The sequence below is a fragment of the Procambarus clarkii genome, chromosome 92 (genome assembly GCF_040958095.1).
Source record: "Procambarus clarkii isolate CNS0578487 chromosome 92, FALCON_Pclarkii_2.0, whole genome shotgun sequence".
NCBI classification, from domain to species: domain Eukaryota; kingdom Metazoa; phylum Arthropoda; class Malacostraca; order Decapoda; family Cambaridae; genus Procambarus; species Procambarus clarkii.
Window position 1 is genome coordinate 14007940 of NC_091241.1, and position 13739 is coordinate 14021678.

The following is a 13739-nucleotide window of genomic DNA, read 5'->3' on the forward strand; positions in this document are numbered from 1 at the left end:
ATACAATATATATAATATATATACAATATATATATATAATATATATAATATAGTAATCAATATAAACTAGTTGAACTATCACACGCAATTATTTTTTTGATAAAAAGAGTGATTAGTTTGATTGGGAACCAATTAACAATCCCCCACAATCCAAATCAACAAGGATTTAGAGAAGGATGATCCTGTCTTTGGCAATAACTCAACAACTATGATAAAATTACGGAAGCATTAGACGAAAAATAAAATGCAAATATATACAGAAACTTTACAAAAAGACAGAGGATTAATATGATCAGCAAACCCATCAAATGATCAATAGAAATAACAGGTAAAATAGGGAGATGGATGATCAATTTCCTGTCAAACAGAATGCAAGGAGTAAAAAAAAATCAAACCAAATCAATTCCAAGCAAGCTGATTCCTGGGGGGGTGGAGGCCTGGTCGAATAGACCGGGCCGCGGGGACACTAAAGCCCCGAAATCATCTCAAGATAACCTCAAGATAGCACAGTGAAAAGCTTTGTACCTCAGGGCACAGTCCTGGTACCTTTTGCTCTTTCTTATTATCTATAGATAACAACACGAGTCACAGCTTCGTGTTATCTGATGATGCAAAAGTCAGCAAGAAGATTATAGCTCTGTGGTAATCCAAGCTGAAGATTATAGCTCTGTGGTAATCCAAGCTGAAGATTATAGCTCTGTGGTAATCCAAGCTGAAGATTATAGCTCTGTGGTAATCCATGCTGAAGATTATAGCTCTGTGGTAATCCAAGCTGAAGATTATAGCTCTGTGGTAATCCATGCTGAAGATTATAGCTCTGTGGTAATCCAAGCTGAAGATTATAGCTCTGTGGTAATCCAAGCTGAAGATTATAGCTCTGTGGTAATCCATGCTGAAGATTATAGCTCTGTGGTAATCCAAGCTGAAGATTATAGCTCTGTGGTAATCCATGCTGAAGATTATAGCTCTGTGGTAATCCAAGCGTATCAATAAAGTCATCGACAGGGCCACGGCAAATGTTTAAATCCTGTTGTTTGACAGGATTTCAATGAAATCTCGTGGATGGAAAGCAACAGACAAAGGATTTGGGAATAATGATGTCTGACGACCTAACGTTTAGGGAGCATAACCAAGCAAATATTGCTTCAGCTAAAAAAAAAATGATAGGATGGATTACAAGAACCTTCAAATCCAGGGATCCCATCACAATGGTTGTACTCTTCAAATCACTTGTGTTGTCCCGTCTTGAGTACTGCTCAGTACTCACTTCCCCCTTCAGAGCAGGAGAGGTTGCTGAAATAGAGGGAATACAGAGAACATATACGGCACGCATAGACGAGATAAAGCACCTAAACTAATTGGACTGACTCGGAGCTTTCAAAATTTTCTCTGGAAAAGAGAGAGAGAGAGATAGAGATAGAGAGAGTGAGAGAGTGTGAGAGAGAGAGAGAGAAAGAGAGAGAGAGAGAGAGAGAGAGAGAGAGAGAGAGAGAGAGAGGAGCATCATGTAATTAATAATGCTAAGTCCAAAATTCAGATAGTAAAATAGCAACAAACCGGAGTGAACAATAGGGCAGGAAATGCAGAACAGAGCCAGAGAAGAGTAGAGATATCATAGGCACAGAGAACACCATATGAACATCAGAGGTCCCCAGCAAGTCAATACTCTCCCAGCGAGTTTAAAACAAATACTGTCGGAACAAAAATGTACTTAAAGAGAAAAATTAGACTCTAAAATTAGACTCGTTCAGCAAGAATTACGGAACTAACCAGAGTGAAGGGGGAAGAGTGAGGTCTGTGTGTACGGGTCCGCACCAAGCAACAGGCTCTTGGACTAAAATTATCAAAGACAAATCAAGCCTGGCCCCAAACCGGGTCTTCAGTGAGGGATATAGAAGACATCCCAGAACCCCCACGACAGGTATGAAGCCCCCCATTTCTGACACAAGGAAAACAACGCGAGACAGAGGTACGGCAACCGTAAGACTAATTAGAGTCTCACACGTGGCTCTATACGGCACACGGAGCCAGGAAAATGACAGGGTGAATAGAGAGAGAGAGAGAGAGAGAGAGAGAGCCGTCAACACAAGAGCTGCCTCGCTAGGGATGATATTCTTCAAAGCACTCTGATGTTATCTGGTATGGAAATATTGCACGGTCCTCACATCCACCTTGGAGGTAGGGCGAGATATGAGCTAGACAAATATATATATATATATATATATATATATATATATATATATATATATATATATATATATATATATAATATATTACGTGTGTGTGTGTGTGTGTGTGTGTGTGAATATATCACGAAAAATAAACACGTGATTAAAAATGTGACAGTGTCAGACCACGGAGGAAAATTGAAACAGGAATTTCCTTCAAGTACTTTTGTATATTAATACATCTTCAGAAGGAATCTGATTCCTTCTGAAGATGTATTAATATACGAAAGTACTTGAAGGAAATTCCTGCTCCAATTCTTCCTCCGTGAGGAAGGGTAGGGTGAGGTCACTGTTGCCTGACCCCGGCCTCTAGCTGTCCGCCAGGTCTTCAGTCTTCCCTCTGGGTCAGTGGAGGACCGTCAAACAGTTGTATGCTCCAAGTTGAATTGATCTGGACGTTGTTTACTGGCGTCAGCTCCCGGAACACAGCCTCAAGCGGACGATCGTCCGTGTGTGTCATTATTGTCGTATTTGTCACTATGTCTCGGTGATTCAGGATGTTGTTGTGGAGGTGATAATGATGTTGCTCAATACCTGCCTCTTGCCAGTGTAAGGCGTCCACTCAGTGTACTCGTGGTGTGTCCAGTGTAGCGTATATTCCGGAGCACACAGTCTCCAGAGGTCATGTGTAGTGAGGCACTACACTAGTACACCTCAGTGTGTCACAGGCAGAGATGGTATTACTCATAATGAGGGAAGATGAATGAGGTTGTTATAATATATGACAGGACGAATCCTGCCGTTTTCACTGCAAGGATTGCAATTGCTGTCAATTATATCTCGTATCACCATTTCATCCTTCTTATATGCTTGAGTGAATGTATTTTTATAATACACTATAATAGCTTTATTTGGAGGCCGATTTTTCACCTCTGGGGGGCCTGATTTTACCACCTCTGGGGGGCCTGATTTACCACCTCTGGGGGGCCTGATTTTACCACCTCTGGGGCCTGATTTATCACCTCTGGGGGGCCTGATTTTACCACCTCTGGGGGGCCTGATTTTACCACCTCTGGGGGGGCCTGATTTTACCACCTCTGGGGGGCCTGATTTTCCTCAGTCAAATGGCGGCCATCCAAAGCCGCCATTACGTACGATTTCGTCGAATTCCGTATTGCTGTAATCGTTGTCCACAACCATTTGGCGGATTCGTTCAAGTTGGTGGTGCAGGAGCTGCCAAGAACACCACGTAGCGTACTGCACCACCTTCAGACGCATTGATGACGCTTCTCTTATACCTGTGAGTGCACTCACTCTTACGGAGTGTAAGAGTGAGCAGCAAGACGTAGAGAGAGAGAGAGAGAGAGAGAGACAATCGACATTACTAGGAAGCAGTACAAGTCGCGGTTGTCGTACACTCTCGACCCGTCATCAATATTGAGAGTGAAGATCTCAAGATGGTCTAGCAGCCTCCGGCCAGATGAGGAGTCTGGGGGAGGTATTGAGGGGAGCGGAAGGGGGAAGGGAGAGGAGGATGAAGGGAAGGGCCATAAGGCAGCAGAGGAGGAACGGAAGTTATGGTGGGAGAGAGAGGGGGAGATATGGGAGGGCAGGAAGAGAGGAAATACATGTACAGTATCTTGGGTATTGAGTGGAAAAGAGAGAGAGAGAGAGAGAGAGATAGGCTGCAGGAAAGGGCAAGCCATAAATCACTAAGAACTCTTAAATGACCCGACCAGGATTCGAACCCATGACGTCTAGCATCACCCCCCCCCCCCCTCCCCAACGTAGCGTGACCACCGCACCAATGATCGTCTACAAGGATTGGTCAGTCCTGGTGCATATTAACTGAGCTCTACGACTGATCAACCCCCGGCCACACTCGTGGTTCAATTTTTGTCCTCCAAATTGGTATATTCAAGTTAACATTATTATATTAATTAAGATGAATTACTGACTTAGGTTAAGTCAAGCTGTTGTTGTTGTTCCGAGTAGCTGAATCTATAACAAGTTCCAAGTAGCACGGGCTATGGTGAGCCCGTAACTTACCTGGCACAGGAGCGGGGCAAGTAGCACGGGATATGGCGAGCCCGACACAGGAGTGGTGCTGTGTTAAGTCAAGGGAGACACCGGTATTAAGTAAGGGAAGAGTGAGGTGAGGAACAGGTAAGAGAAGAAGGTAAAAATAAGGGGAAAGGTAAGAATAAGATGAAAGGAATTAATGGGATAAGTGTAATAATGGGATGAAGGCAGAAAGGGATAGGTAGTTGTGTGTTTTGTTGACCAACTGGCTGTCTGAAATCCAGTAAGTATCTACTAACTCACTGTTGATACTTTTCTGACAATAAGAGTAATCCCATCCACCTAGGGGGAGCCCGTCGGCCGAGCGGACAGCACGCTGGACTTGTAATCCTGTGGTCCTGGGTTCGATCCCAGGCGCCGGCGAGAAACAATGGGCAGAGTTTCTTTCACCCTAGGCCCCTGTTACCTAGCAGTAAAATAGGTACCTGGGTGTTAGTCAGCTGTTACGGGCTGCTTCCTGGGGGTGGAGGCCTGGTCGAGGACCGGGCCGCGGGGACACTAAAGCCCCGAAATCATCTCAAGATAACCTCAAGATAAGATAGTCACCACAACCTTCTAAAATTCTCCCACAAAATCGTATATTTTCATGGTTTGGGTCATCTAATTTCTTTCCCATAGAAAAATAAAATGAAGTAATTACATTTAGTCAACTGGCATGACCTAGTTTCTACTCTGGCCTAATCCATGTAAATGTAAATTGGCCAAATCTGTCTCGATACAAATGATTTTATTTTGATGTTCCTTAAGTTATTCTTCCCGGGAAAATTGAGCTTGTTCCATTTTTATCTTGGCAACACGCCCTGAACAAATCCACAAGGGGCGTGACGAGGATTCGAACCTGCGTCCGAGATCATCCCAGACGCTGCCTTAATCGACTGAGCTACGACATGGTCAAAGGAGTTGAAACCGAAGTTGGGGTGGCGTAGGGATGGTACTTGTTCCACTGGTACCCCTGGTATGGCACTGCCTAGTTTGGCACTTGCTAGGATGACAGCCCATTATGCTCGGGGAAATCATAGAGCTCACTGGACATACATCATGTCTGGGAAGACATTGGTTTGCTTGTTTGCAAGCAAACCACATACACCCACACACAACTAGCTTACATATACCCATGGTGAGTTACCTGGATGTGTGTGTGTGGGGGGGGGAGGTATACCTCACATACTCATGAGTGTGAGACACTTACAGGTTGAGAGCCCTACTTAAGGAGCACTTGAGCACAAGTGCCACAAGTAACGGGAGAAGTGAGAGCTGAGACTACCTCCTATTTTTATTCCTTGGGGTAAATATTTCCTCATCACTAACCACCATTTGTTTCATTATTGTTCTTCTAAGGGGCAGCCTTAACCCTTAATTTCTACTGGCATTTGTGAGATATTTAATCTATTATATATTAAGATTGATGAAGATTAAGCCACTCAAGAGGCAGGAATAGCCCCGTAATACGAGGCTATTCCCGAATTACGTATTTGCAAAACACGTATTTGCTACGTGGTTTTGTAATAAGTTACATATTAAAATACATGTTATTAATTTATTCTATTTTTCCTCTTCCTGCCAGAGGGTTTCATCAGCGACATCGCCCTACCGAACGAGGCCTACGAGAGGGAGCTGGCACTGCAGGAACTAGCACTTGTGTCCTCCACCCACGCCCTCAACCACTCCACCCACGCCCTCAACCACTCCACCCACGCCCGGCCGCCCGCCACCCCACGCCCACACCGCCCGCGCGACCCGCCACGCCGCCACCGGAGGAAAGGCCACGAGGAGCGCAAGCGACGGCGCCGCCTGCACAAGAAGCACAAACACAGGCGAGGCGGGAAGAGGCGCGGGCGCGGAGGCTTGCGGGATGGCGTGGGCGCCGCGGGGAGGCGCGCGGTCAGGAGATCGAAGGCGCGGGGCAGCTACGAGCACCGGAGACAATTGAGGGGCAGAGAGCGTCGGGCAGCCACCGCTAGGAAGGTCAGACATAGTAATGTGGTTTGGTTATGTTAATCTTGGTTAGTATGGTTATTATCTCTCTCTCTCTCTCTCTCTCTCTCTCTCTCTCTCTCTCTCTCTCTCTCTCTCTCTCTCTCTCTCTCTCACTCTCCCTCTATCTTCTCTCTCACTCTCCATCTTCTCCCTTCCCTGTTATCAGCCTCAATCCCTCTCTTCCCCATTCCAATCTCTTCATCAATTAGAAGAAAAGCTAAATAGATCTCTCCGAATCCTTACTAATCCTGTCTTTTACGCAGTTCTTAAGAGATAAATGGAAGACTTGGAGGGAAGGAAAGGGAAGAGCGAGTATGTGAGAGAGAGAGAGAGAGAGAGAGAGAGAGAGAGAGAGAGAGAGAGAGAGAGAGAGAGAGAGATATTGATAGTCCTTATAGGGACTTTTAAAAAGTTTTGATAAAGGGGTCATTGATTTTATATGATAACCACGGTAACTTAGATGCACTTTAACTGCGGACTAGTGTACCAGTGTTGCTAAGTTCTATGTGAACTAAGTTGGTGACTATAGTCAACTTTACAACGTCTAGTTTAATTAAGAACTTTGGTGCAATAGGGTTAGTTTTCTGTCTTAAACTTGATCTGTTTAACTTAATAACATCTAGCTACAGTGAGAAGTGCCAAGACTTATTAACCAAGCCTTGGCACTTCTCATTTTAAGTCTTACCACCACCACACCTACCTACATGTCTTAAAAGTCTTACAATCCCTACACCATCCTTCACTAAGCCTTACACTCCCACCACCAGCTCTAGCCAAGTCTTACAACCACTACACCATCCTTATTAAGTCTTACGCAAAACTACACCAGCCCCCTCACAAAATCTTAAAACTCACTCTTGCTTGTCTTCCAGGAACGAGTGTGGGACTTCGGAGTGATCCCGTACAAGATCGACTCCAACTTCACGGGGGCGGACAAGGGCCTGTTCAAACAGGCCATGAGACACTGGGAGAACTACACTTGTATCCGATTTGTCGAGAAAACAGAGGAACATCCGAATTACATCATCTTCACGGAGCGGGAGTGTGGGTGAGTGACATGTTCTTCCAGTATGGGGTCAGGGTGACCTCTATGGGGTCAGGGTGACCTCTATGGGGTCAGAGTGACCTCTATGAGGTGAAAGTGACCTCTATGGGGTCAGGGTGACCTTATGAGTCAAGGAACATCTCCCTACAACCCTGTCCTGGCGATGTGTTTCATCAGACTCTTGAAACGTGATGGAAAGTATTGTTACTATAGATGGAAGTACAAAATATGGATTATTCTACCTCAGAAATAAATGTCTATATTTTGTATTTTTCATTTCATATAGGGCCCCCCTATGAAAGAAGGCAGGAATTACACATTTTCTAGGTCTGGCATGATATATATATATATACATACATATAACTGAAAACTCACACCCCAGAAGTGACTCGAACCCATACTCCCACAACTGGTATGTACAGGGACGCCTTAATCCGCTTGACCATCACGACCGGACAAAAGGAAGTGATAGCCGAGGCTATATGAACCACTTCCCCGCCGGCACTCGGATGGTAATCTTGGGCATAGCATTTTATCAAATCACCTCATTCTTTGGGGCACACGTGAGGAACACAAATGCAAACAAGCCTGAATGGTCCCCAGGACTATATACAACTGAAAACTCACACCCCAGAAGTGACTCGAACCCATACTCCCACAACTGGTATGTACAGGGACGCCTTAATCCGCTTGACCATCACGACCGGACAAAAGGAAGTGATAGCCGAGGCTATATGAACCACTTCCCCGCCGGCACTCGGATGGTAATCTTGGGCATAGCATTTTATCAAATCACCTCATTCTTTGGGGCACACGTGAGGAACACAAATGCAAACAAGCCTGAATGGTCCCCAGGACTATATACAACTGAAAACTCACACCCCAGAAGTGACTCGAACCCATACTCCCACAACTGGTATGTACAGGGACGCCTTAATCCGCTTGACCATCACGACCGGACAAAAGGAAGTGATAGCCGAGGCTATATGAACCACTTCCCCGCCGGCACTCGGATGGTAATCTTGGGCATAGCATTTTATCAAATCACCTCATTTTTTGGGGCACACGTGAGGAACACAAATGCAAACAAGCCTGAATGGTCCCCAGGACTATATACAACTGAAAACTCACACCCCAGAAGTGACTCGAACCCATACTCCCACAACTGGTATGTACAGGGACGCCTTAATCCGCTTGACCATCACGACCGGACAAAAGGAAGTGATAGCCGAGGCTATATGAACCACTTCCCCGCCGGCACTCGGATGGTAATCTTGGGCATAGCATTTTATCAAATCACCTCATTCTTTGGGGCACACGTGAGGAACACAAATGCAAACAAGCCTGAATGGTCCCCAGGACTATATACAACTGAAAACTCACACCCCAGAAGTGACTCGAACCCATACTCCCACAACTGGTATGTACAGGGACGCCTTAATCCGCTTGACCATCACGACCTGGGGACCATTCAGGCTTGTTTGCATTTGTGTTCCTCACGTGTGCCCCAAAGAATGAGGTGATTTGATAAAATGCTATGCCCAAGATTACCATCCGAGTGCCGGCGGGGAAGTGGTTCATATAGCCTCGGCTATCACTTCCTTTTGTCCGGTCGTGATGGTCAAGCGGATTAAGGCGTCCCTGTACATACCAGTTGTGGGAGTATGGGTTCGAGTCACTTCTGGGGTGTGAGTTTTCAGTTGTATATAGTCCTGGGGACCATTCAGGCTTGTTTGCATTTGTGTTCCTCACGTGTGCCCCAAAGAATGAGGTGATTTGATAAAATGCTATGCCCAAGATTACCATCCGAGTGCCGGCGGGGAAGTGGTTCATATAGCCTCGGCTATCACTTCCTTTTGTCCGGTCGTGATGGTCAAGCGGATTAAGGCGTCCCTGTACATACCAGTTGTGGGAGTATGGGTTCGAGTCACTTCTGGGGTGTGAGTTTTCAGTTGTATATAGTCCTGGGGACCATTCAGGCTTGTTTGCATTTGTGTTCCTCACGTGTGCCCCAAAGAATGAGGTGATTTGATAAAATGCTATGCCCAAGATTACCATCCGAGTGCCGGCGGGGAAGTGGTTCATATAGCCTCGGCTATCACTTCCTTTTGTCCGGTCGTGATGGTCAAGCGGATTAAGGCGTCCCTGTACATACCAGTTGTGGGAGTATGGGTTCGAGTCACTTCTGGGGTGTGAGTTTTCAGTTGTATATAGTCCTGGGGACCATTCAGGCTTGTTTGCATATACATACATATATATATATATATATATATATATATATATATATATATATATATATATAAATACATACATATATATATATATATATATATATATACTGTACACATATATGCAAGAATAATCAGAAAAAACACGTAATTAGATATTTTTGCTTAAGTCTCCACTAGGAAAATGAATCTAAATTTCCGAACGTTTTCGTGTTTTCAAGATAATATTATCCAGGCGGAGAGAGGAGACATGGTTTTGGCATTATATATATATATATATATATATATATATATATATATATATATATATATATATATATATATATATATAATATTAATGTAATCACTGCGTCCCATATATCTGAAGTCTTTACAAGTTGTTCCATATACCAAGATCCGCTTGTAACCGTATATACTTTGCCCCAATTAAACGAATATCACTGAATGAGGGCGACGTTACTTCGGCTGTCGGTTAAATGGGGAAGGGAGAGAGGGAGGTAGTGGGGGGGGGGAGGGGGAAGATGGAGGGGTAAATCCATAACCTATTTTTTTTGGAGGGATGGAGAGGGGGGCAGTGCCTATTAAGCGGAGTGTTTGCTATCTTTACGAGTGCGTGTCAATTAACCGAATGGCCGGGTATTCAATAACTGTCTCATTAACACGGCCAAGTGACCCCATTGGCGAGGGTCGTTGTAACCGGGGGAGTCGTTATAACCGGGGGTGGGCTATCGTAGCGATGGGCCCATTAACGGGGTCGTATGTTTAGCCTAATGTATGCATACACGCACCCACGCACACATGTATACACCCATTAACGCACGCACAAATACCTACTAATGCGCATTAATAGGTATTACCTATTACCAAGTAAAACACTTAATATAAAACTTACTATAATAACCAATAGGCCTATTGGTCTATACGAAGCAGCTCCTCTATATAAGAAACTAAACTCAATCGACTTGAGAATGGTCCAGGACGGACCGAAACGTCGTCGTCGTCCCTTCACCTTCTAGTGTGTGGTCTGGTCAACAAACTAACCTCAATCAACTCGGTGTTGTCGCGTCTGTTGCTCCCCGGCAATTTGTTCAATACATCAACAGAGTACTGACAGACACCTTCAGGATGTTCACCGTGTTCATCACCCCCCCCCAACCCCCACAGGCACAGGATAGTGAACATGATAGTGAACACTCGCTATTGTTCTCTTTCACCTTCTGCACCTTTCTGTGTTCTTTCTCTTCGGTGGTGTTGTACAGACCAGCAAAGGTGATTTAAGATCTCCTTCTTCAGTGGATCATCAGGCCCAAGAGGTTATTCGGTCAGTCGTTAGTGTAGGTTGAACAAATCCACAAGGGCCGTGACGAGGATTCGAACCTACGTCCGAGAGCATCCCAGACGCTGCCTTAATGGACTGAGCTACGAGCTGGTATTGTCGTAGCATATACCATGTCGTAGCTCAGTCGACTAAGACAGCGTCTGGGATGCTCTCGGATGTAGGTTCGAATCCTCGTCACGGCTCTTGTGGATTTGTTCATTTGATGCATCAGGCTATTGTGATTTCTGTGTGTATTATTGACCATTACTCGAGCACGTTTCTCCCACTGGGAGAGAGAGAGAGAACGGGAGGATAAAAAGGACATAGGGAGGGAGGGGAAGGGAGAGAGAAATGGACAGAGCCCCGGGCACCGCTGGTTACCTCCACTTAGTCTATCTATACTTATAAAAGCAGCTGTCTTTGTGCCCGAGGTTGAGAGACCAGACTATTGTTGTTATAGATTCAGCTACTCGGAACAAGTTCCAAGTAGCACGGGCTATGGTGAACCCGGAGTGGACTTACCTGGCACAGGAGCGGTGGAGAGCAGGAGCTTTGGGGGTGTCATTGGGAGGTCGTGCCTTATACCCCTGACCTTCTTTCCCTCCCCCCCTTTGACCTTCCCTCACCCTCTGACCTTTCCTCCCCCCCTTGACCTTCCCTCCTCCCCCTTGACCTTCCCTCCCCCCCCTTGACCTTCCCTCCCCCCCTGACCTACTCTCCACATGGACCTTCCTTCCCTCCGCCTTTTGGCTAGATTAAGTTCAGTGTTTGGAAAAGTTCTTGGGACTCAAGTCCACGGTCGAACTTTGCCAGATTTCATTGAACCTTGTGTTGTGGTGGAAGTCCGGCACTTGTCTCGTGGTGAAAGTTTCCTCTTTTCTCGTCTCGTGAAGAAAGTCTCTCCGTCTTGCTTCGTCTCGTGGGGGTCGACTTTTAGTATTGTTTTTATTTTTAAACTTCGATCAATCAGCCTGTGGAGATAGAAATGTCTGATGCAACATGTGCACATTTTCCCCGGCCGTCACCTGTGTTCTCTCTCTCTCTGTCTCTGTCTCTCTGTCTCTGTCTCTGTCTCTCTCTCTCTCTCTCTGTCTCTGTCTCTCTCTCTCTCTCTCTCTCTCTCTCTCTCTCTCTCTCTCTCTCTCTGTCTCTGTCTCTGTCTCTGTCTGTCTCTGTCTCTCTCTCTCTCTCTCTCTCTCTCTCTCTCTCTCTCTCTCTCTCTCTCTCTCTCTCTCTGTCTCTCTCTCTCTCTCTCTCTCTCTCTCTCTCTCTCTCTCTCTCTCTCTCTCTCTCTCTCTCTCTCTCTCTCTGTCTCTCTCTCTCTCTCTTTCTGTCTCTCTCTCTCTGTCTCTGTCTCTCTCTCTCTCTCTGTCTCTCTCTCTCTCTCTGTCTCTCTCTCTCTCTCTGTCTCTCTCTCTCTCTGTCTCTCTCTCTCTCTCTCTCTCTCTCTCTCTCTCTCTCTCTCTCTCTCTCTCTCTCTCTCTCTCTCTCTCTCTCTCTCTGTCTGTCTGTCTGTGCGTGTGTGTGCTCCCAGGTCTTTACCTGTTTCTGCTTTACACCCGACTTTTAACATTAGGACGCCTTGGATTAGCATGTAAAGATCTTGCGTGCATCACGACCTATAGAACGTTGCATTACGACGCCATAACCTTGCAAACATTGCAAGACTTCCTTACGGTGCACCACGGCTGGTTAGAGTCCCCCCTCCCCTGGGGTAACCCCCCCTCCCCTCTCCCCTGGGGTAACCCCCCCTCCACTGGGGTAACCCCCCCTCCCCTAGGGTAACCCCCCCTCCCCTGGGGTATTCCCCCCCCTCCCCTGGGGTAACCCCCCCCCCCCCTCCTCTGGGGTAACCCCCCCCCTCCTCTGGGGTAACCCCCCTCCCCCGGGGGTGAACATCAAGGGGGGGGAGGTCTGGGGGGACCCCGGAGGCCACTCTATGGGGGATTAAATAAAAAAAATCAGAGGTTTATGAAGACCGCCATTTAGAAAATTAGGCTAAACGTTGTTAAAATGAGTTCATTTTTCCAATGTATGGAAACTTTTGAACCTGTGTACAGGCACTTGATTTGCATGGGGGGGGGGAATGCACGCGCGCGCACGCACGCAGGCACGCACGCACACACACACAGGCACGCACGCCTGTGTGTGTGTGCGTAAGGAACTGAACCTTACGACACTAGAGAAAAGAAGGGAGCGAGGAGATATGATAGGGACATATAAAATACTCAGGGGAATTGACAAAGTGGAAATAGATGAAATGTTCACACGTAATAATAACAGAACGAGGGGACATGGGTGGAAACTGGAAACTCAGATGAGTCACAGATGTTAGGAAGTTTTCTTTTAGCGTGAGAGTAGTAGAAAAATGGAATGCACTTGGGGAACAGGTTGTGGAAGCAAATACTATTCATACTTTTAAAACTAGGTATGATAGGGAAATGGGACAGGAGTCATTGCTGTAAACAACCGATAGCTAGAAAGGCGGGATCCAAGAGTCAATGCTCGATCCTGCAAGCACATATAGGTGAGTACACACACACAAACACACAGGAAGCAGCCCGTAACAGCTATCAAACTCCCAGGTACCTATTTACTGCTAAGTGAGCAGGGAGCATCAGGGTGAGAAAAAAACTGCCCATCTGTTTCCGCCGGCGCCGAGAATCGAACCCCGGATCACAGGACTACGTATCCAACGTGCTGTCCACTCAGCCACCAGCGCCCCGTGTGTGTGTGTGTGTGTATATATATGTGTCTGTCTGTGTGTCTCTCGCTCTCGCGCGCACGCTTCTGCGTATTCATTCACGCGCTTGTTATCAATGAATAGGATTTGATGAATAGTGTGGGAGTCCACTGCATGTTGAATATCCTGAGGGAAGAGAAAGAGAGAGAGGGGAAAGGGGGCTCGAACCCGCGTACTG

General features: G+C 46.2%; 1 protein-coding gene across 1 annotated transcript in view; it reads left to right on the forward strand.

Annotated features, from left to right (window-relative positions):
- The first annotated feature begins 3975 nt into the window (after positions 1–3975).
- Positions 3976–13739, forward strand: part of tok (tolkin) — a 171411-nt gene continuing 161647 nt past the window's right edge. Inside the window, exons 1-4 of the mRNA XM_069319084.1 lie at positions 3976–3995; positions 5442–5497; positions 5815–6215; positions 7100–7275. Of these exons, the coding sequence (XP_069175185.1) occupies positions 3976–3995; positions 5442–5497; positions 5815–6215; positions 7100–7275 (653 nt within the window). The remainder of the gene's footprint in view (positions 3996–5441; positions 5498–5814; positions 6216–7099; positions 7276–13739) is intronic.